The following is a 22,952-nucleotide window of genomic DNA, read 5'->3' on the forward strand; positions in this document are numbered from 1 at the left end:
GGCGCGGAGGAGGGGCCGGGTGGGGCGCTGCCCGCACGGAGCTGCCCAGGGACCTGTCCCCGCCTGCCCGAGCCCCGCGGCCGTGCCCGAGGAGCAAACCCTGGGCGGCTCCGTGACTAAGATTCCCCAGCGGCCGTCCCGCCTTCCCCACACTCAGTCACCGCCCCGCGCTGCTTCCCCCGCCCTGTCGGAGGTGCACGGGGGTCCTGCCCGCATACGGAGCCCACCGCCCCCGCTCTCTTTGGGCGGGGGGCGCGACCACCGGGGCTGCAGGTGCCCGGCGGGGTGTGGCGGGGCCCGGCTCGCACCGCCCCGGCTCCTCCCGCCGGGGTCCTCGCCGTCCCCTACGCCCGCCCCGCTGCCCCGCCCCGCCCGGCGGACGGCGGGTGATGGCGGCGGCCTGCGCCTGAGGAACCGCAGCGGGGGACGGTGGCCGAGCCATGGAGGAGGACCCGGAGCTGGAGAGGTGAGGGACCGGCGACAGCGGGGGGAGCGGCCCCGAGAGCGAGCGGCCTGTGCGGGGCCGCTGCGCCGCTCGGGGCCCGGCAGCGCCGCGAGGCCCGGGCAGCGCTGGGCTGGGGCCGGCGGCCCTGGGGCGGCTTCTCCTGGCCCGGCCGCTCCGCGGTGCGAAACGTCCCCCAGCTCCGCCGGGCTCTGCCCGCTGTGCCCACACAGCCCCTCCCGGGGGTGCGCCCCGAGGGGAGCGCGGCCTGCAGCTGCCTCTGCCGTGCCTTCCGCACAGAACTTGGGGTGCGTGCTGATGGCGCTTGGAAACAAGATTGGTAGTTCACCCCGTACCACTTACAAATTGATGAGTCGTGTACTTGGTAAAATAAACTTTAAAAATCCCAAAACACCTTATGTTGGTAGGAATTTCAATTTTCAGTGCTGGATATGTGCCTGTTGACGAGTTGTTAGAATTGTCATGTTCTTGTATCAAAAAAATACAAAATGCTTGGCAGTTATTTTGTCATAAAATAAAATTGTTTTGTGCTTGGCATTTGGTTGGAACTAGTGGATTCGTCTTGCTTCACCTTTTGAGTTGCAGTGCTCCCCAGCAAACACTGAGGAATAAAACATTGTTTTATATATTTGGATACTCAAAGTAGGCCTCTTTTTGGATACTCAAAAGTGGGCTTCTTTTGTTTTAGAAATAGACTTTTGGTGTCTATATCACAAGTGTTTTGCAAAACAGTCTTATTGTGTAATTGGAATTTTTAAATTTTTTTATTTCAAGCTTGTTTCTGGGTTGATCACTTTCCTTATGGTGTTTAAAACAACTGTTGTAGTGAAGTAATGATCAGAAGCTTTCTGAACTGTTTTCCTCATGGTTCTCTCATTTAATTTTTAATAAACCATGTCTGGGAGTGCTTATAGAAAATAACTTTTTTCTATTTATATCTGGCAGGTATTTGAAATGTGCCAAAAGCAGTAGCGCTGAGACAGTGGAAGGCCTAGAGAGCATAATGCTTTCTAAGAGGCTTTTAATTCTTGCTAAGCTACTTCTGCTTTCAGATCATCAGTTTAATAATTAAAGCTTCTTTCTGTGTATGCATGAATGTTATTTTTACTAGTGTTATTCCCAACTTAAACCTTTTTCTTTCATGGCAAGCTGAAACTATGCCGCTGTTCTTCCATGCTGACTTCTGGTTGCTGTTGCCATGCTGGAGACCTGGGGTTCTCTAGGCAATTCAGGGCATAGCTGAACTCACCAGCTATAGCTGACTGCTCCACAGTCACCTCCTGACTGATGCTCTTCTCCCCAGGAACCGCATTCAAAGTTTTACCTTTCCTCAGAGGTTCAGCCGAAGTTGGGATTTGCTATTCCTGTTGTGTGGCGGTGTGGTAGATAATGAGGATGAAGCTCAGTGTCACTTATCAAAGGGCACACGGTAGGGTTTAGCTGTCTGGTGTCACCAATCCACCTACTCACCTCAGAGTGTGTTTGGTCAGTCCCAAACGCATTCTAGGTACAATACAGTGCACTTGACAATTAGCTCGTTCTGCCCTGGATCCACCTATCATTAGTTACTTTTTCATACCTTAAGTTTTTGTAACAGCTCAAATTGGTGGTAGCACCCTGAATTCAGCTTGTGCTGTGTGCATTTAGAAGGTGTAATTTGGTATTGCTCACTCTAAATAATGCTTCCCTGTACAATCTTCAGTACAGAGCCCTTCCAGTCTAATACAGACCTTTCATTATTCTTTGGGTTACAGGCATTATGCCTTAGATTCATATTCAATAACTCATTGATCATATTCTCCTGTGTATAGTGTAGAAACAGTAGTTCAGGCTTATGGTTTTAAGGGTTTTATAATATGGCTTTACCATACAAATAATAGCATTTCTGTTCTGTAGCCACAGTGTTAACTACTTTAAATGGATTTTTAGTGTTTAAAAATGCATTTATGTGGAATATTTTGAGTAGTTTGTCTCTGAATTCAGGCCTGTCTTGCAATGCACAAGTCTTAAGTAAAAACTTAAGGTATTTGTACGTGAGGCTTTTATTTAATTTACCACGGGGAAAAAGAATGTTATGTTTTTGTGCATGCTTCTTCAGGTCAGAAATTAATTTTATGTTCCAGTATTCCAAAAAGTGACCTGTTAAGTCAGTCGCCCTATTTTTTTGTTACTATCTAAGGAGGAGTCTCTTCATCTGGCTTCTTTTATTTATCCTTACTGCCATATTATTTTTCAATTTTACAGTCTGACTCTCACTTGATCTTGCTTTTGATGTTTTCCTCACTTTAATATGAAGTGAAGTTTTCCTAGAAAGCTGAGTACTGACTTACAAATTCCTGTGTGACATTCTGTGGATTTTAAAACTCTAAAAGCTGTAAATACCACGGATATGTAAAACAGTAATATTTGCTACATTCTACTGAACTGCATCTTCTGCTCCATCTCACACAGTAATCTTTGATGGAAGCATGAACTGAGATTTTCCCCTGTGAACTTGCTGGTACATCAGTGAAGACCCTAAGCCTTGAAGTTCCATGTGATTCTTAAGAAAATTTGAAATTATTTTAACATATAATTAATGATATTGTGAAGTTATGACTCAAGAAGGAAGTGGAAAAAGTTGCAGATCAGCTAGTAGGAGCTGTTCAGTTTGTTTCCTCTGCAAGCACCTGTAAGTGCTTTTCCTAATTTATTTCAACTAAATATACACTGAGATATTATAGAGGTCACCATTTTCATTCCTGTCTCTAAAAAAAAATCAAAAATTTCTTCCTCCTCTGCTTCTTAGAGTATTGTCATGGTGGTTCTGTGTGTCTGAAGCACAGAAGATGCATAATTTCTCTTCAAATACAGAGGAAGTGGCTTTGTTATAGTGTGTGTCCAAATCCTTCCTTAATCCATTCTGTCTTTCAATAGCTATAAATATTTCACAACCTTGGATATCATACTTTATTAGAAGTGCCTGCCAAGCTTGTTTAGAGCATAATTTATTTGGGATTGTTTCCTAAGGAGATGCTGCTCTGAATCACAAGGAATGCTATAATTCTGTAACAAGAGGCCTGTAGCTGGGTTGAGAATCAATAATCTAATATTTTTGCTGCACAGACAACCCAACTACAGTTTTTAACAACCAAGCTTTGTGCCTTGGAGAAAACTGATGCTTCTTACTATTGATTTTAACAGTTGAAGTCAGGTGTCAGGATTCACTATTTTATACTCCTGGCAAAAAAAAAAAAAAAAAAAAAGTGGCCTGCAAGCAAAGATTGGTGTTGGCTGGTGAGAATATCAGAGCAGAAATGTACTGCAAATAGTGCTTACAAGACTGACAAGTAGAATACTTAAATAAGTACAAAACCTGATCAACAAAGAATGAGAGCATTCACATCCTGATGTGGAATGTCTTTGCCTTTGAACAAATGTCAGGAAGCTTGTGGCATATTGTACTTCTTTTCATTCTTGCTCTTGTAGTCATGGCCTAGGTTTTATTCCTGATGTTCATTTTCATCAGCTTTCTTAGTAAGGGTGAGCAGATAGAACCACCTCATGAGATTTAATTTTAAATAACGCTGTCAGTGTCTTCAGTCACTTCTTTGACTGAAGGTCTTGATATTCATTATTCAGCTGTAATTGGAAACATTGATTTCTATTTCTAGTCCCACGTACGGTTAAAAATAAGTTGTGTAGTTAGCATGAAACTGTTTTGAGAAAATTTATTTTTAAAATTGCTAATTGTTTTTCCTGAGCTTGCAGCTCACTGTCAAGACCTAGAGTGCCTCAGGAAGTAGGTTTAAGTGTGACTTTTGCCAATTGTAGTAGAGGAGAAGCTTGGTCTTTGAGCTTTAATAGTAGTGGAATAGACTGCAAACAGTTATTAATGCTTTCATGAGGATGTGTTTGTTTGACTGGGAGACGTTGGATATGAGCACTGCCCTCCTACTCCAAGTCTGTGCCCTTCTGTAGCTGGCTGTGTGCTGTGAAGCAATTCCAGTAGATATATTTTCATTAGAGCTCCTATCAGGATCTTTAATGAGGTGATGGCATGGGTGGAGATGGCAGAATTTTTTAGGTTACATGCCAAAAGCTCCCAGTGAGGACTACAGAGAGACCATGATAGATGGGGGCAGCCCAAACATCACCCAGTCCTGGCTTCTCTCAAGCCCATGCCAAGAATTACCAGCCCCTCAGAGCTCCATCTCCATGAACCTAAAGGAGCATGGGGACATGTACAGTAGGTGGGAACTCACAATAAGGTCAGAGAGAAATGCATGTCTTCTCTGAGGCCTCCCCTCCCACTCCAGGGCTCATCCAAAGCGACAACCTGGGCATCCAGGCATGATACCCATCAAGACGAGTCACTGCTGGAGCATCTTTGGGACTTAAGGTCATATCTGCATAGGAGAGGTGTTATGGGATGCTGAAGAAAAGCATTTTGTGATCACATATGATATGTTGAGAGGAAAGAATCAAAAATGGAAGATTTGGCAAGAGGGGAGTAGTTTTGCTCAAGTGATGTTGCAGCTGGGAATACTAAGAATATCATTGTGGAAGACTTCACATATTATGCCTGCTGCTGATTATACTCTGTGTGGTTTGACAGAGCTGTAGAGATAACATAAATGTTACCAGAGACTTAAGAGGCATTTTCACAGACAGGCTTGAGCCTCCTGCTGAGGGAGAGAGATCAAAAGCCCAGAGATGATATAAAGTACAGCAAGGTGATGAACTGCGCGTGTGCAAGGCCCTTTGATAAACTAGGGCAAGCAGGGGGCTCCCGTGGCCACTCCGATGTACTGAACCTAATGGAACATGTGTCCCTGTGTGTCCCTGCTGCTCAGCCTGTTAGCAAGGTAAGGAGAGAAATCCACGCTCTGCATTTCAGCTGTGGCTTGGTGGTCCCCTGGTTACGTGGGTTGGTTCAGTCGTGGCTTATTATTGGATGTGCAGGGGAGAAACCAAAGACAGGGAAAGCAGGAAATTCAAGTGATTTGGGGAAAATAAAGGAAGAAGGGGATGTCTGTATAGGCTGCTGGTTGGTACTCTTGTCTGGCTATGCCCTGCTCCTAATTATCATAGTCTGTCCTGTCTTCCTGTTACATTCCTTTCTAACTCTGTCTTGAGTGAAGGACTTGTATGAGGCGAGAGGGTGTACATCTCAGTGCTAGCAGCTACAGTCAGACTGTGGGTCAAAGGGCCATGTTTCCGTGGTGTCAGCAACTGGAACATGAAGGTTTGGATGCTAGCAGTTGGGCTTGGACCCTGGGCTGGAGGCCTGCATGCTGGCAACTGGGGACATTTCATGGAGTGAGTAAAACCAAATGTTAGCCTCTGAAATGGGATTGGGGACCTTGTGTCTATCTGTGTTACAACACGGATACTGGTACTGGAGCAAGCATGGGTGTGTGAGGGACCATGTGGCTGCTGGTGAAGATGAAGCTGGAGTAGCTGGTAAGTGGGTGAATAAGGAGAGAGCTGGAGCGTGATCTTGTATCTCCAAGAGCCAGGAGGAGCTAAGCTGTTGGGGCCATCAGGAAGTCCTGGCCAGCTGCTGGAGAGACTGTAGGGTCAGGGATGAGATGTGTATATGTGCCTGTGTGTCTGTACTGGCAAGACTGAAGTGGGGCTGGATATTGGGGGACCAGAGTGTCCCAGTCAGCCCTGTGTGATGGTCTGTACAGGCAGTGTGGTTGGGCTGAAGTTTTGGGGGCTCCCATGCCCAGCTGGAGGGAAGAGCAGGATGAAGATGTCGTCTGTCTATGTGATGGATGTGGCCAGCAGTGTAAGCGCCTGGTGTGTGCATCTGCCTCCTAGGAGCTGACTTTCAGCCTTGCTACTGGTTGGACTTGGACATGGAGCTGTGACTGCCTGGCCTCTTGGCAGTCAGATCCAGTGTCATACATCTTCTCCTGACAGTCATCTGTAATCACAAACCATGGGTGGTCTCTGTAATAACATGGTGTTTTCATTGCCTGTAACTATCAGACATACCTCTTTATTACCAATTATTCATTTTTTCAGTCTATCCATTTGACCTTTTGGAAAAAAATTATGAAGCTCTTCCCTTGAGTGAGGAATAGAAAATACGTCTCATTTTCCCTGGCTAGGAGCTTTTAATGTTGTTCTATTATTTTGACACATGCATTTGTGATACTGGTTGTTAAGATACATGCAATGGGAGCTTTGCCGGTAACCTTGGAATATAGAGAGAGGAAAATGTCTAATCTCTCAGAAATGTAAATAGGTCTTGTACCATACTCTTGAAGATAAAAATATCACTGCTTGTACCTTCATGTTACTGTAATTCTGCAGCTGGATTGTCCAAAAATAATTGCCACAACACGTTTTAAGTGGTGCTTGCTTTAAAAGATGTCAGAATGATGACAAAGTTCTTAAATGTGCCCCTGTCCCTAATTTTCTGTCCTATCAGTCCCTCAGTGTTTGGATGGTTCTCATGTGAAAGTTGCATGCTGCATTCCATTTGCTCATGCTGCTGCCCTTAGAATTGAAGCTGGCAGCCACAGAACTGTTTGTGTTGTAACCAAGCTGTAAAAATGAAGAGAGCAAGGAATGTGGAGTCCCGCGAGGCCTCTAAAAGCAAATTTTAAAAACTTGTTTGCATAGCTTTTGGCTTACTTGTGTAGAGGATATAAGTTCAGTGAGTGGAAACATTATTTCAGGGAGGATCTGGGCATTGCATTTCATTTATCTGTGCAAGCTGAAAGGGCTTTGTAAAGGTGCGGTGAATAAGGGCGATATTCAAAGAACAGTATTAGGAAACAATGTTTGATAATGAAGGTGTGGACCTATTAGGCTGCTAAGGTGTATGCCAAGTCCGTCTGAGCTTTGATACAAGAAAAATAGGTCTCAAATACTTAAAGGCATGTAATTCCTACCTAAGTTAATAGAATTGGTGTCAGCATATTAATTTATTATGATGTTTTCCCTAAAACTCTTTAAAATGCCTATGTGTGTGTTTTATTAGTGCTTTGTATCTCAGATTCTTTGGTTTCTTATTTCAAGTATAAATTATGATGGATTTTATAGTACAATAATAATGACAGGCTTTTAATCTTTTAGTCAGGTTTCTTAAAAAGAGAATCACCAAGTTTTGTAACTGGTAATTAAAAATCAGACGCTTTCTTCCCCTCTTTTCTCACCTTTGTCTGACATTGCTCTTTGAAGTCTCAGGGCAAGCTTCTACAAAAACCATGTGTTCCTGCCATCATCACTATAACTTAGCTCAGGATGCTCAGATAACAATTTCTGGGTCTGGAGAAAAATAAAATTTTGCTGTAATGTCACAAAGACCTGTGTATGCAACGTCTCTCATGTTCCAGTGCTACAGCCTGTGTTTTGCACCCTTTTTTTGGTGTTCTTGCAAGTAGCCATCCCACACCCATCACTTCTCTTATCTGGGAAGGCGGCAGTAGCTGTTGAGGTTGGTGATGCTCTACTTGGCACCTTGGAGAAGGTATCTCCAACAGATCATGACTTACTTGGGAGATACTCCTTTTCCAGTAGTTCCTGTGTTATAATGGAATACACAACGTCCTCATAGGCAGAAGTATGCTTAAAAAGGATTTGAAGTGCCCCAAACCCTGTTCTTCATTCAGTGTTACAGCTTTTGTATTTGCAACAACTTTAGCTGGGTTTAATATTTCGGAATGTTTCTCTTAATCTTGGTGCATTGGAATTTTAATTATCTTAAAGTCAAGGTGATTTTGGTAGATTCTTTATTGCTTAATTCACTACAGTGAATAAAGTGATCTGTTTAATTTGCCTGAGTACATAAAATGGCAAGTTCTTGTGTTCCACAAGGGGTGACCTTTTTCTTTTTCTCTTATTTAGGAAGGCTGTGGAAGAGTTACTTAAAGAGGCAAAACGTGGGAGAACCAGAGCTGAAACAATGGGAGCTATGGGTTGGTAAGTTGTGCCGAGAGGAAATGATGCCAAAATAAATCTTAAATTTTATGTGTGATAGAAGTCTCTTCCTTTTTATGTGTTTCCTGTTTGAATAATTTGTCTTCATCCACATTTTAATTTTGGGCAAAAATCCCAATCTAAATAAGAAAAAAGTTCAGGTAAATTCTGTCTGCATGAAATTGCTTTTCTGAATGTGTTGAAGACAAAGCAATTGGAAAGTTGGGAATATGTTCTTATAATAGATGGAATTGCAAAGTTTGGGTTGGACTCTCGTGAGTCTTTAAAATGCCAGTTGTCTTCACTGTGGATGTACTTACATACTAGCTTCATGTTACTGGGCTAGACTGTGTTTTAAGTGAAAAGAAGTCATAACCTGACAAAGAAACCTAAAGCCTTATTAATAAAACAACAAACTGTCCTTTAGTAGACAATTCATGTGCAAATTGTACCAAAAATGAACTCAGGGAATCCAGATTTGGAAGCGGGTTACTTTTTAATACAAAAAAACCCCTAAAACCCAGGGGCTAATTTGTATAGTAACTGGGGAAAAAAAAATCTTTGTTTACATCTTAAATTAAGTACAGCATTAATTCTTCAATGCAGTATTCCAGATTTTACAGCTATATTGTCATGGAATGTAATGCATGTAATTGTAATTAGAGAAGTAATAAGATGGTGAGGAGAGTCATTCATCGTAAAATAATGTATATGACTTTGATAAGAATGTATTGGATCTAGGGAGGTTCATACAAGTAGTGCACCAGTTGACTGCACTCAACACATTCGTAGATAAAGTTTTGCTTCCTCCATCAGCTGTAGTAAGAGATAAGCCTGCACTGTTCATGAAGTTCTCAGCTCAGTTGTCTCTTTGTTTTAGTAGCTGTGAAGAGATTAAAATAGTGTCTTGCTGAAAAAAGAAGGTACTCCTTTATGTTTTCAAACAGGTTTGGGATTTTCTGTGTGCTTTACTCAGTGTTTCTTCTCGGGATGCAGTTAATACCCTTTCTTTTAAAATAGCTTAATTGGTTTAACTCCCCAGAGTGGCTCTAGCTGTACTGATCCACCGTGCTTTGACCCTGTCAGCCTAGCCATGTGGCCAGGTAGCCCAGTGCACATAATTAGCACCATGAAGTGCTGTATGCATCCAGTTACTGGGAATTAGCAAGTTGATTCCAGATATGAAAACTAAGGATTTCTGCAGGGAGATAATCAGTACAATTTTGCTACCACTTGTGCAGTCTGGAATACCAGACAGGAGGGTGTATGGGCATCTGCTCCTGAATGTGGCTCCTTCTCATTCCTTGTTTGTAAGAGGGTAGTGGTCCTGTCCAGCTGGTTGTGATGGTCAGCTCAGGATGCAGTTTGCTAAAGCCTGATGCCTGAGGCCTGCCAGAGGATGGGATAGGCAAGGGTGACCTGTTCTTCAGAGAAGTTGCAGATTAGTGGTGTCTGGCTAGGCCAGGGTTCTGTTAAAGTTGTAGGAGGAAAGGGCTGTCAAGAAGGCTTCAGGCAGAGGAAGGCTGTTGACACATGGTTTGGCATGGTGATATCCTGAACTGAGGCTGTTGAAATACTTTAGACTGCAGAGGTACATGTGAACAGCTGCACTGGGTCAAAGGATCCATCTCTGCAGTGCCCTGTGTCCATCAGTGGCCCATACCCACTGCCTAGGAAGTGCTTTGCTGAATATCTTTGTTTCTGAATATGCTCAGTAGTACCTTCTTCAAGGTACTTCTGCACCTCAGGATATCACGCTCTTAGAGATGATTTCATTGTATGTAATGCATCTCCAGGGATTTTTAGCACACTGAATTTATCCTTAGAGAGACTTGTAGTAATCCCATTTGTGACAAATGTAGTTCTGTAGGGTTTGGCATAAGTTAGTGTCTGGCTGGCATGTGTGGCTGTAAGGAAAGTATGAAGCCCCCCAAAAGCAAACTCTGAACAAGTCTTTGCTGTCCAGTTCTGCACGCACAACAGAACAGCTGCAAGCTGCCACTGCTGTCCACTAATATTTTTTTATGCCTTGTAGTGTTGTTCTGGTGCTTCTGAACTGGCACCAACAGCTAGGTATTGCATAAAGACATTGAAGGTATAATGGGTGAGATAGTTGGAAGAAAACTTAGCTATGCTCAGTTGTGTATCACACTTCAGCAAAATGCTGTCTAGTGTAACTGATTGTGAAGGGCTTCAGAGGTTGCATCCAGGAATACTGACATGAAACCTTGCAAGGTGTAAACTACTGAGAAGAAGGTAATTTCTGCTCAGAGCTTTGTGGATAGCAAATGAAATGAACAGAAAAGTTAGTTCATGAAAATGTGTATTAGTAGACCAGATCAAGGAAATCATAACTGGTAGAAGCAAAGACAAGGTTATCACCAACTCGTCTAAAAACACAGTGTTAACAGGTAAAACAAAACCTTCCTTCCTTGCCAAACTCAAAATGCTTACAGGTGTGTTTCATGAGGACTTCTGGGATTCCTCAGCCCCTTGTCAGAGGAGTCCTGGAGAAGAGATGCACAAACCCTGGAGACATCTAGTGTAAGGCCATCAGTCCTGCATTGGCACTGGAAAGTTGAAGCAGCTCAACCTATGAAGAAAAGATTTATTCTGCCATCAGTCTTTGGGTAAGGAGAAGCAGAGGCTACTACTGCTCATACTTCACTGATTCCAGTTTATGTTGCTCTCCAGCAGCTGTTGAATACTGGGAAATACATTTCTGGAGTCAGTGGCATTTGACAGAATTTGGTCCAAGGGAGGCATGTGGAGAAGTGACATTCCTGGGTGGGGTGACTATACTGTGCATCCCATTACAAAGGAGTAGTGTCTCATGGTGAATGTTGATGGCAGCAAAACCTTAGCCAGCAAGCCTCTCAACAGTTTTGGACTGCTTTCAGGTTTGAGCCATTACTCAAGTTTTAAGAAGTTCCCCTTGCCTAACATTTTGCTGTTTCATCATTTGAGATGGATGGTCAGCTGTTGCTGGAGCCTAAAGTACAAGTATCCAAGCCAGCTTAGCTGACAGGTACAGGAAAAATGTCCAAAGCAGTCAACCTGCAGCCCAATCTCTCATACAAAGACTGAACCTTGAAATCCAGGACAGTGTTGTTAGTATTTCTTCCAGTTTGGGAATGTTTTATTGGTTTTACATTGTCTTACAAGTGTAATGTGGATGACATGGACAGGTGCTGCAGCCTTAGAGGTTAGTGGAAGAAAGGCTTGTCCCTGTTTGGGATAAGTAACCAGCAGGGAGGTTGGCAGTGATATTGGCCAAGAATTTGTGTGGGAAGGGAAATTAGCTGGGGCTCTCTGGACATGGAGCAGCTGTCAGTATTGCCAGAGGGCTGCATGATCTCTTGGTTGAGTCTCAGCTCACTGGCCTCCATACTCTCAGGACTGCTCAGATAGGCAGTATGTAGGTCCATGGTAAATGAATCCAAGAACTGATGGATATTCCTATTTGTAGATTTCATTCAGCAATGCAGTATTTCTAGTTCCTGCAGTGCTCCTTTTGTATGTACTCTGTGGCCCTGGTGATTCTTGTTGAGGGGGTCTCCTGAATCCTTATGATAACATGTGATGTAGATCCTACTGGCTAATGTATCTGACTCAAGAATTAGTACAGCTAATCACAGATAAGGAAATGTGTGAGAGAAGGGTAAGGAAGAACCCTCTTCTGAAGGTGTCTTAATCCTGGAAATGTTAATCAGAGCAGAGCAGAATCTGTGGCTGAAACCTAGTGATGATGCTGTGATGCTGGAACTTCCGAGATGAGAAAAGACATCAGAGCAGCTGTCTGGAAGCTAACGTTTGAATGATCGGTTGGATCCAGAGTGAGAAGTTGTTGACAAATAGTGTAAGAACATTCGAAATGGTTAGATAGATTTGTTTCATCAGAGCTTATTGGACACAGATGAAATAGGATATTTGGGAGTTTCCACTGTGTCTAGTTAAAACCAAAAGTTCAGCTCCCTGAAGTGTTTCTCTAGGTTCTATGTAAATAATTCATAAGCTTCCTTATATCAGTGAAGTCCCATTTTGAGCAGTTGTTCTACTTTAACTAAGACAGGCAGTTAAAATGCCACAAAAGTTACTGTGTGAAAAAAGTTCTAGATGCCTTTTTCCCAGTATATAGGTCTGATCTTCAAAGATGCTGATAGCATGAGCTAAGCTAAATCGAATGTAGCTTCTCATCTTACTTGAAAAGCTTGTGTAAGGTAAGAACTGGAAAACAGGATATTTTTGGATGGTTTGTTCAGCTCTGCCTTGTAAGAGCAGATGAAATTACAACAAAAATTTTTTTGGAAGCATTAAATTATTTTTAACTCTATTTTTTGCAAAGCAATCCTAAAATTGCTTTCATCCCTATAGATAGCCTTCTGTTCAATACCAAATCTGTTAGAAGTACAGGAGAATACAGAATTATGACGATGAGGATACCGGAACTGTGAAGTGCTGTGTTGCATCTTGTCTTTGAATGGGTGTTGTGTGACTGTGCAGGAACACTGCAATGTGATTCTCCTCAGCTTTCATTTGAATATGAGGAGGAGGAGAAACAGGGTACATATAGAGAAGATATGTTAGTTTTGTAATCAGGACACATCCTAAGTCAAGTTGTCACTGGAACAGATTGCCCAGAGAAGTTCTGGATGCCTCATCTCTGGAAGTGTTCAAGACCAGGTTGGACGGAGCTCTGAACAACCTGGTCTAGTGAAAGGTGTCACTGTCTGCAGGGTTGGAACTTGATGATCTTTAAGGTTTTTTCCAAACCAGATAATTCTGTGATCCTACAAAATCCTGCCAGCTGTACCTGGCTGCCAAGACCATATTTCAAAGCTTTCAGTGTCCTCTGAGGCATCCTCTTTTGTGAGCTCCCCTGTAACAGAGTAGCAGCATAGATCACTTTGTTTGGCAAAACCATCTCTAGCAGGTTTTTTTTTTTGCTTCCCACCCCCACCTTCAGTCACTCCTCTATTGAAATCAGATATTTTCTATGGGAAATGGTAGAAATGTACTTGTCAGTTCATCCATAGTGAATTTTTTCTTGAAAAGATGGGCTTTACTCTCTATGATAAGGCTGACTGTGCCAATCCTCTTTGGTGTGTCCAGTTACTCAGCAGAGACAAGACTGGCACACGGCACTGTGCTCTTGTGTCTTAAATGGTGTCAGCATGTTTCTACTGTTAAGAACTTGTATAGTACATTTCTGTGCTGAACTGCACTGCTGCACCGGATGACAGGCACTGGTTGGAAATTCTGTGTTACTGCACAGACGTTGACTTATAGGGTCAAAAATAGGGTTAATATTTTACCTATGTTCACAATGATGGATTTATTTTTTTGTTTCTCAAAAGGCAGTATCATTGTCAAAATGCAATGTGTTGCATTGTCTTGGTTATTGCATAGTGGAGAGATTTTGGAGGGGGTGAGATTTATTTGTGGAGGGAGGCCAGATTCTGTCGTTGAGAATAGCTTGGTTTAGCTTTTGGAGCACACAGAGCAAAAAGTGAACCTTACAATGTGTAAATACTCTGCTACAGAACTGGAGTCTGGTAGACAGGGTAGCTCTAGCACTGCAGTATGTGTGCTTGCCTCACACATGCCTGCAGCCCGGCACATTCCAACTCAAAACTTTAATGTTATTTTAATTTGTCTGGTTTTTGCTGGTTGGTTGGTTTGTTTGTTTTAAAGCAAAGTTTCTCAAATCGGTTCTGTGGCACTGTTTGCTGGTCACAGCAGTATTGTGTTCCACCTTGCTCAGGCTAAGATTGCCTCCCAGCCCTTCACAACTCACCTGAGGGCAAACCTGTTTGTGAACTGAGCACTGCGGGATCAGACCAGCAAACTCACGGCTGGTCTTTGGAGATGTCAATTCCTCACCTTTAGAGATGCTCTCAAAGATCTCAGTGCAGTCATGCAGTTCATTTTTAACCTTCACATTTCCATATATACCATGGCTTTATGTGAAAAAATGCTCTGTGTGTGCATGTAATGTAGCACACGCCGTACATCTTGTTTGCTTTAAGATTTGAAGGCAGGATTTGCTTTGTTGAAGTCTGAACTCAGTAAAACTAAGAACTAATGTGTTTCTTCAGTGCCATGACTTACTGCTGCTCCATGAAAGCCTGGTGGCTCACTTTAATCACAGTATGATGGTAAACTAATGGCATCTCTTAGCTGACTCTGAAGTCCAGCATTTCTCATTAGTTTTCATTCTTAGGATAGCTCAGGCAGCACTCATAGTGTCAAAAAGAAATGCTTCAGCTAGATGGATTTATTTAGGACATATTGACTGTCTCATACTAGCGTTGTATATATTAGTGCTTAAATCAGTGCATTAGCTCTTAAGAAAAGCAAGAGGAAGAACAAATGTGAAATAGATTTTGCCTGGATGCAGCCTAAAGAAGGCTACCCTCCTTGATAGGAAATATTGAGGTGCAATAATGCACTCACAAGACATATAAAGGACTTTAATGTTGTCTGTTTTCTGTTATGTCTTGAGTGTAACCTGTGCCATGACTCGCTCAGCACCATGCTCATCAGTGGTGTAGCTTGAAGTAGAAACCCTGTTCTACTGACACTTACAAGCCTCATGGTTTTACTCAGTAATACAATTAATGGATAGTTTCTCTAATTTACAAGAGTTATACTAGATTAAAGATCCTATTTATTTAACCAGGATTTTAGAAAAATAATGTAGATTTACATTAAGGAAGTTCAGAAAATTCTAAAATTCTATGCAGTAGAAGTGTATCAGAAAATACCTGGTGGAAATATCTAGTGGCTGTATACTTCTAAAATTGCTCTCCTAGGTTCTTGAAGGATTTAGGACAAGAACAGTTGTCAGGAATGCATAGTAGGCAGACCTGGAGCAAGACACCATGGTAAATTTCTTGTCCAGTTAAGTCATGAAGTATGCTAAATAATCATACATGATCTTTGTTGTAGTTTGTTTCTTGTTCTGATAGCTCTGATGGTTTAGAGCTGTCAAAGGTTTTTGAGTAGTTAGGGTGTAATTTCTACACTTATACAAAATACTCAAGTAGAAGAGATAATCTTAGCATTGTGGTGTTAGGATTCTGTGACTCTGTGGTTGATTCAGTAAGTGGCTGTGATCTCTAACAGCTCTGATTTTTTCCATTTTTTTTTTCCCATAACTTGTCTCAAAAATATGAAGACAAACACTATGTACGAAGTCTTCAGAGTGATTTCTGCTTTCTGTAGGAACATATTTAAACATGTTTTTTTTCTTATTCCATTCTGTAAGGGATGATGTATTGGGAATAAGTAGGGTACAGCTGATACTAACAAGATGAATGAAATTTACAATACTTGTTTCTTTGTTGGTAAATTATGTGCAAAGGTGTTAAGCTGCAAGAGGAGAAAGTAAAAAAATGGAAAATAGTTGGATAAATATCTTTACTGTTTAAGAAAAAGAAATAAATACTTTGGTTGCTAAGCAAAAGTTTAAATTGGTACGTGCCGTATATGTTTATGCTACAGCTATTTGAGTTCTTTGTGCGTGTGTATCTTACTTTTGAATACTGCAGTTCACTAGATAATGCTGACTTTAGAAGATCATGATCTCTCTAAGCCATTCTGATTTGACTTACAATATGTTACTAAATGTTTGATTTCTGAATACGTGAGTTAGGCACTGTCAGCCTTAAAATATATTGTCATCCTTTGCTTCCCCCTACACACACTACATGTGGATTTTCATGGTGTTGAAGTAAAATAATTTTCTTCACATAAAGAGTAAGACAAAAAGAGAATGGAGATGATCTGGAACTTACTTTTCTGTACTGAGAGTTTACACTAGGTGGCATGCAAGGAAAGCCAAAATCACAAACCTGTCTTAAAATCGCTGAAGTTAAAATCTCAGACTTGTTTTGGGATATTTTTACCTTCTCTTTTGATCACTTTTAAATATCTTTACAGGTTGAAATGTCCTCTTGCTGGTACAAATAAAAGATTTCTTATTAATACCATCAAAAACACGTTGCCATCTCAAAAAGAGCAAGACCAAGAGCGTGAGCAGAAGGAAGATGATAAGGAGTCTGAGCCAAGCAAAAGCAGGAAAGAAGAAAAACCAAAGAAGCGCAGAATTCACCCCTATACACCCAGCTTTCAGTCCAGAAGGAGAGTCAGCTACTCTCCTCCAAGACACCAAAGCAGGAACCACCACACAAAGGATAAACATGAAAAGCGATCAAGCAAGCGATGAGGAGAGTGACAAGTATGTGTTGTTACAAGTCCGGAATGTCATTAACTATAGGAAAGTGGGGGTGTCTCAGTTTTTCAAGAAGAGTTGATGTTCAGACTTGAGTTTTGAACCAAGTTGCCTGTGTGAGAAGTAACCTTGAGGTAGCTCTAGAAACTTTTCTTTGGGACCTTTAATAGAAAAGCAAAGTACAGCATAAAATTTTCAGTTGTTTTAGAACAGACATTCCCTTTACTCCATTCCTCTCTCCTCTTCTGACTAAGCTTAGGGTCTTGGTGTTGGAACATGATATGTGTGTCACTGTCTAATGCAAATCATTTAGTCATGTCACTCTTTTGGAAATAAATTTAAATTAAGCAGAATTCTATTTATTGTGTGAAGTTTGCAGAACTTCTTTGCTGCTGATCAATAAAGAAGATTTGCTTATTTGGGTTAGAATCTAGAAGAAGAGAAAGCTGGTCAGTGCCTGACCAAGCACATGCATTTTATATAAAATATAAGAGATTACTTTCTTTAATGTAAAAAGAACAAATTTAAAATGGGCAGTGCTGGGTTTGCTTTCCAGGAGGGACTGCCAGGAAATACTGATTTTGCTTGTTAATGTATATTCACAAACCTATCATAGGTAACAAAAGACATAACCCCTAAAAAGCTGCAACTGCAATAATTATCTCTCTTTAGACTTCCCTCTGTAAGGAAGTAGTTGGAACAGTCTTGTCATGGTGCTTTCAAAACAAACCCTGAAGACAAAATTTTCATGTTTTCTGTCTACTGCTAGAAAGTTTCCAAGTAAATACGTAATACTAGAAATACAGAAGTGATGCTTGAACTGTCAAATGCTCACTTTCCAAGCCTCTGTGACAATTCTGTAGTGGTACAGTTCTTAAACTTGTGACTGTGAGCACAAATATACACATTGGCATCTTCTATGTCTCACTTCTGTTTGTGTTACATTAACAAAATTCTTTGTGAAATATTTTGTATTTTCTGTTCTCAGAAATAATTGTTTTCAACATAGGTTTGTTTCTGATTGTGTTGACAATAAAATGGAAAATGTTGACTGAAAGTGCCCTGTGGAATCAATGCTTTTAACGGGTTTCTTGACTAAGACGTGCCTCCCTAAGGGACCGGAGGAGCGGGGCTCCATGGCCCGTCCGTGTTGAGTCAGAGCAAGAGTGCCACCTATGGGCGTGTGAGCTCCTCGCCTCTGCGCCTAACCTGCCTCCGGAGAGTCCTGGCAGCTGCCACGTGCGGGGGCCACAGCGGAGCTCTGCTCTGCCCGCGTTTTGGTGCGTGAGCTGGCAATTGCTCCTCTGGGTGGTGGGAAGGTATCTGTACTGGCGCTGAGCCCTCTGGAGACTGCCAGGGTCAGCAGGGAAGTGGGATACTTTGACATTTCCCCCAAGGAGTTGCGCACAGGTCCTTTATATTTCCCTACAAGACCCACAACACTAAAATAGAACTCAGTCCTTCAGAAAATTTATTATTATTTGAGTCTGATCAATAAAAAAGTAGTACTTTGGAGGATAGAAGGACTGTCTTCAGTTTTCAAAAACAGAGTGTTTGCAGTTCTTATTTAGCTGATCGCTGTTGTGCACTGTTTAATAATCCTTTCTGGAAGGACGGCAGCCGTAATATACAGGCTGAGTTCTGCTACAGTGACAGTGCTGGATGGATGTGACTTTGAAGCAGAGAATTATCTCACCATTGGTCAGGATTTGGACTGGAGATGTTGCACAGAGCAAATTTTTGTGAATTCTTGCTGGTCTGGATTGTGCTGGTATATGCTGTGCTGAGAGCTGTCAACTCTCAGGCCTTCAAACAGCACTTTGGGATAAGGGCTGTTGTTGATGCTATATTTATTTATGCCAGGCTTTCAGGTAGGGAAACTGATTAGAGCATGCTCTCAAAATTAGTCTGGATTGCTGATAATGCTTGCTTAGCTAAAGGAATCTGATATAACTGCGCTGATAACTGGAGAAAGCTTTCCATTGGTGGTGGCGGTAGGTTCAGATTTAATTCCACATTTTTCTGAGTTACAGAATACACACAAGTTATTAATCTTGCACTGGTTAATTCCAACTTGTAATGCTGTCTTTTGTATGTGTACTTAATAAAAACAAAATCCTCTACTGCTCATTAACTGTTCTTATAGTTATTTATAGAATCACAGAATGGGTAAACTTGGAAGGGAGCACAGTGATTGCTTTTTTAATAAGAACTTGGGTGCACAAAGCCAGTTTTGTATTTTGTCTGCAGTTGCTCATACTGTGCAGCACCAGCATGTTTATAAGGCAGCTTCAAGATAGGATTTAACCCTGAAAATTATGACTTGTACATGACTTTTCCAAATGTGTTACTAACTGCTGTACACTTGTTGCTTGTAAAAGTGCCTTGTCCTTAAATAAATACATTAATAAATAGTGTGTTCTTGGTCTCAGCTTCCCTAGTTACTCCCATGGGAAGGGAATGCACCTTACCTTAAGTGTTGCTTCATCCGTACTTCACAGGTGTTCCCTGTTAATCTGTGAGCTACCAGTGTTGTCTGTGTTCTGTTTCAGTGCACATTATGTGGATAAAGTTTATTCAGGTGAGATTATTCTCTTGCCATAGCTAGAACAATTTGTTCATTAGACTTTATTATTAATGTTGGATAGAAATCCTCCAAATGTTCATTTTCATCAATCTGATGCTGAATATAGATCACAAAATAAAAGAGGAGAAAAGATTTTATGTAGCCTTCATGAAATGCTTTTGTTAGTTTTGACTGTCAGAGAGATAGTAACATGCAGTTCTTACATTCATTGTACAGCCTCTTCTCTTTTGTAAATCCAGTTTGAATTATTTACAATGAATCATGGACATCCAAGAAAAGCCCAACAGATTTCATGTGTAACGACTTGCAGGCAAAAACACACCCTCTTTTTTAGACTGGATCACTCTAAACCAGAAGTTTCTTGAGGTGCTGCAGTTGAAAGAGTGTTCCTTAGTGATCATGAAATTTCTACAGAAAACTAGTTAACAAAGGAGATGTAAATGTTTGTAGATCAATGGAATAATGTAGCAGGAGGGGGTTGCTTTTCCTGCAAAGAACTGGTTTGGGATTTTTTTTGTTGTGGCTGCAAGTTGATCACCAAGAAGCATGTTTCCTCTCCTGTCCTGTCAAAGCTCTCACTAATAATTATGTGCTTTCAGTTAATTAAGCTGGAACAACACAAAAACAGACTTGCTTGGATAAGTAGCAAGAAAACATATCTGGATTGTGTTTGAAGAAGGATTTCTGTCATTTTATCAGTGGAGTCACTGATCCACCAAATCTTTATTCATGTGAGTGATCTTTGCACTTGCAAATAATCCTGTTGTAGCACACCATCTATGAATGAAACTCCTGTCTGCATTAATATGCACTTTGTTTTAGTGACTGTCAATAGGAAATAATCAAGAGTAAATGCTGAAGAGCACATAGCTCCAATTAAAAGAAAGCCTTAACGATTTTGCCTGCAGAAGGTGCTACAGCAGCAATATGACCACTCATCTCAATATATCAATTGTGTAACTACAACCAAAGTCTGGTTTTGGGAAACTTGAGTGGGCATTCTGCTCTGCTTGAGACTCTGTCTTCTGAATTCTCCAGCACTCCCTGGTAAATAATTGCCTGTGTCTTTCAAAGCACCACACGACAGATGAAAGTTTGCCTAAGCTAGTAATTTGAAATTTCTCAAAGAAAAATGCCAGGAAGCAGCTAATCCACCAGGACTAGCAACAACTGACAGTTGCTGCTAATGAACTGTTGTTTAAGTTAAATAATAAGGGTATTAAGAAAGGAGTATAACACATGAAGGAAAACCAAGGCCCTATGTGAGCTGTTACCTTGTCTTGATTCTATGTGCTACATTCAAATACAGTTTTCTCTCACTGCCATTGCTCCTCCAGGCAGTGCTGCATGGTACCTCTCTGAACCCCTCCATGCAGAGAAGGCATTTGCTAAGTCTCTGGAAAACAGAATATGTTTTCTCTAGGAAAGTTTGAGTGTTACCCCCTTCTTTCTCTCCTAATATCCATTTACTGAGTTGAGGGGTGCCCCAAGGAGAAGCGGGTGAAGTTTCCCATGCTCTGGCTCTCCACCTCCCTCCCTGAGGACTCCAGCAAGATGCTGTGTGGGGCATGGCTACTGGAAAGACCTCCTTCTTGTCAAGCACCTGAGACAGTCTAGTTAAATAAATCTGTGTGAGAAAGCACAGGCTCTAAGGGAAGTGGCTGGTGTCAATGAGCAAACCCTCAGCTGGTGTGAATCAGGGAAGTTCTCTGTGCTGAGCTCCTGCACACGCCCTGCCTGCCAGAAGTGCTACAGGCCTGCAGGTACATGTAAGCTCCTTGCAATGTCTGCCTAGCAAAAGGACTGAGGATCAGCCCCACTGTAGGGCAATTCCCTGAGGGTGGCTCTGCGTCTGCCTCTTCAATAGGTCTCATTTACACTTGGATCTCTGCAGGAAACTTCTTGCAACAAGAACGGGACCAGGAAGGCATAGCTCTACCTTTCTGTAGCAGGACCTATTGCATCCTGCCTGGTAAGCTCCCAGCTAAGAAGTGAGTTAAACTAGCAATGAAAGTCAACTGGAATTAATTTTAACTAAACTTCATTTTTCTTTGCCCACTGAAAATAATTTCCCAGGCCTCTGTGCCCTCGGAAAGGAACAGTAAACCCCCACCGCACTCCCATTATTTGAGATTCACCTCCAGCTGTTGCTGCTAACATTTTTTCCTTTTTTTCTCCTTTCTAGGTTGAGTTCTTTAATAATTTCGTGTCTCTTTCAGTCTAGGCTCCAGCCTGGGAAAAACAAACCTGCTAGCCTGGCGAAAGCCAAACACACATGGCCCAATTACCAGCTTCCCCACTGTTCCTTTGGGCTGGCTGGTATTCTCCCTGCCTTTGTTTTGCTGCCTGCTCCCTGCCTCTGAGCAGCTTCCTTTGACTCCACTCCATGCAGCCAGGCAGAACAAGATCCAGCAGGTAAACTGAGGAAGGGCTATTGTCTGTCTGCCCCTCGCCTGTGGATCACTGCAGTTTATCTGCCAGCAGAGCCTCCTGCAGGCATACACCTATGTGAAGAGCCGCTTTGCTTTGGAATTAGGGAAAACACCTTGTTCTTTGCATTTGAAATACTTGTGCATGTGGAGAGGAGCGTTGGTGTGCCTCAGGAACAGCCCACCAGGTATCGCAGATGGGGTGCTGGATACAAGGCCACGTCACTGCAGCTCTGTGTGGGGCTTGTCTCTCCTCCAGCCGGTGCCTCGGCTGGCACTTGTCCTGAACGCCTTGGGAAGAGCCAGGAGGATGGATGGCATTGTCCTCACAGCCGTGCGCTCCCACAGCTCTCCTGGAGCAGGGAGCGTGTGGGAGCAGCGCGCTGAGGACCGGCCTGGCTGCCAGGGGAGGGATGGTGCCCACTGTTACCTGCCAGCACCTTTTGGGGATGGGCAGTGGCAGGGTCTCAGCTCGTGCCTCTGCCAAACTTCCCTGCTGCACCTCAGGGGTGTCCAGGAGGGAACAGGAGAGCAAACTGCTCTCCAAATGTGTTGTGCAGCTGGGATCCCCAGAAGAGCTCCTGGCTCCTGACAGGAGTGCCAGTCCTAAGGCCATTTGTCAGGTTTGTCGCCCTGCCCCAGCTCCTCAGTCGTGCTGTGACTGAGCTCCCTGAAGGCCAGGCTGTGCTGGTGATGAGGGCATGTGCTGAGGACCAGCTCTCCGCAGTCACATCAGTTCATCCTTCAGCCCCAGGAATGCACCTCATCCGCCTGGCTGCAATACCTTGAACAGGGCACCCCAGCAAAGCTGGTGCATCCAAAGCTGTGCCATGGTCACAAGCCTGGGATTAGGTGGGTTTCTCCTACTGCCTCAGCTGAGTAGTGTAAAGGATGTGAGGTGTCAGCCATGCAGCTGGCTGCTGGTACCTGTCCTGGAGAGCAGGATGCTTCGGGAGCTCCTGTGGATGCCCCAAGGCAGAGTACCCCAAGTGGGCAGCCGCCCTGAGGCTGCTCTACGAGTTAACAACCAAAAATCAACTTTGAAGGGTGAAAACTGACTGGAAACAAAATATCTCCCCATCTTTTCATTAGCAGGACTAATAAAATAGACTTGCCCTGCTCAGAGGGTTTACAGTTCAGGAAGGATTTGTGTGCGGTGAGGGAGCCAGCAAGGGGAGCACTGGGCAGAAGCTTAGAATTGTTAGAATGTATCTCCATCTCAGCTCTCAGTTTGTAAAACAAATTCTTCAGACAGGTGCTTGAATTCACAGGCTCTTCAGAGGGAATTTATCAGCCTTCAGGAATATACTGGCTAAGAAA

At 42.6% G+C, this 22,952-nt stretch overlaps 1 protein-coding gene across 1 annotated transcript; it reads left to right on the forward strand.

Annotated features, from left to right (window-relative positions):
- The first annotated feature begins 357 nt into the window (after positions 1–357).
- On the forward strand, positions 358–17,673 carry POLR1D (RNA polymerase I and III subunit D). Its single transcript, XM_033052824.1, has 3 exons — positions 358–466; positions 8,309–8,383; positions 16,325–17,673. Exons 1-3 carry the CDS (start codon positions 441–443, stop codon positions 16,608–16,610), a joined length of 387 nt encoding a protein of 128 aa, XP_032908715.1. The 5' UTR covers positions 358–440; the 3' UTR covers positions 16,611–17,673.
- The last annotated feature ends 5,279 nt before the right edge of the window (positions 17,674–22,952 follow it).

This window comes from Catharus ustulatus, chromosome 2, assembly GCF_009819885.2.
Source record: "Catharus ustulatus isolate bCatUst1 chromosome 2, bCatUst1.pri.v2, whole genome shotgun sequence".
Lineage (NCBI taxonomy): Eukaryota > Metazoa > Chordata > Aves > Passeriformes > Turdidae > Catharus > Catharus ustulatus.